The sequence below is a fragment of the Penaeus monodon genome, unplaced genomic scaffold, assembly GCF_015228065.2.
Source record: "Penaeus monodon isolate SGIC_2016 unplaced genomic scaffold, NSTDA_Pmon_1 PmonScaffold_6198, whole genome shotgun sequence".
In the NCBI taxonomy this organism is placed as follows: domain Eukaryota; kingdom Metazoa; phylum Arthropoda; class Malacostraca; order Decapoda; family Penaeidae; genus Penaeus; species Penaeus monodon.
Genome location: NW_023661215.1, coordinates 12,501 through 13,696, shown reverse-complemented (window position 1 = coordinate 13,696; position 1,196 = coordinate 12,501). Strand labels below are relative to the sequence as shown.

The 1,196-nt window shown below is 42.2% G+C and overlaps 1 protein-coding gene across 1 annotated transcript in view; it reads right to left on the bottom strand.

Moving 5' to 3' along the window:
• Positions 1-1,016: 1,016 nt before the first annotated feature.
• LOC119571423 (gastrula zinc finger protein XlCGF57.1-like) overlaps positions 1,017-1,196 on the bottom strand; it is an 880-nt gene continuing 700 nt past the window's right edge. The window contains exon 2 of the mRNA XM_037918731.1: positions 1,017-1,196. This exon is cut by the window's right edge and continues 338 nt beyond it. Within this exon, the coding sequence (XP_037774659.1) occupies positions 1,017-1,196 (180 nt within the window).

Genomic DNA, 1,196 nt, shown 5'->3' with positions numbered 1-1,196 from the left:
CTTGTCCTTGGAATTACATCCCATTATCTATGGAAAGCAGTCCTCGCCTCCTAACCCCCTACAGGACAACAACGGGCACGGGACTAGTGGGGATAATTAGGAGTTATTCGATCTGGTATATTATGTAAAATTTAATTATCATTCACTTTCCTCTCTGCACTTCTTTTTTTACTGGAACTCTTGCCTTCCTCAATTACTATTATTATTATAGTAATGATATATAATTGCATTTGTTACATTATTGGACGAATCCATCCACGATGTACTGAACCAAGATTCTATTTGACTAAAACTAAATATACACCGAGTATCTTCCATTATGTGTGTATATTAAATCAATACTGAGCATAAGTGAAATTGGTGTTGATTCCAGATCACAATTTGCATTGAATGATAACTCCGATGCACGTCCCTGTATATACTTGACTTAATACATTTTTTTTCCGTGATCGTTTCCTGCCATAAAGTTAATTAATCTGAGTTCCCCCAGTCATATTAACGTAGGAAAAATGACACCATTTTCTTACAGCTTTATTTAATCTTAAGACAAACGAGTAACGGATAAAAGTCTACAATCAGTTTCCGGAAGAAGTGCACACAGTACACTAACTAGGCTACTGAAGACACAAGGGGGACTAGCTCGGACGCCGATAATGCACAAATACCAGAAGCAAAGGGGGTCATTACTGGACGCTAAAGTTTCTAATTCCCTATGTCATGTAAACCAATACTTTAGTCGGAGGGGACTTCCTCTTTGATGGTGATGTGATCTTCCGTCTTAATGGTTTCCGCGAAGTCCTCCTCCTCCCTGGACTCGGCGCCGACATCTCTGGCTGCGGAACACGGGAAGTTTTCGGTCTTGACAATGTCGGGGTCATATTCTGACTTGATGAATATCACGTTTTCGGGCCATCGACTCGCACTGGTTCCTTCCCCTGGCGTGTGCTGTGGCGTCGCGGGTCTGTCGCCATCGAGCGGGTCTCTTGCAGGGTCGTCCATTATAGGAGAATGACTGTCTAACAGGTCGTGTTCCCCGTTAATAGACTCATTGTCGAGATGATTACTTGTGCTCGCAACAAAGGCAAAAAACTGCTAGTACAATTTGGACTGCCATCTTCCATATGCAGCAACTCCATATGATGAGCCAGTGCAGTCTCCGTAGTAAAACTCTTATCACAGAGTGAACATTGCATTCT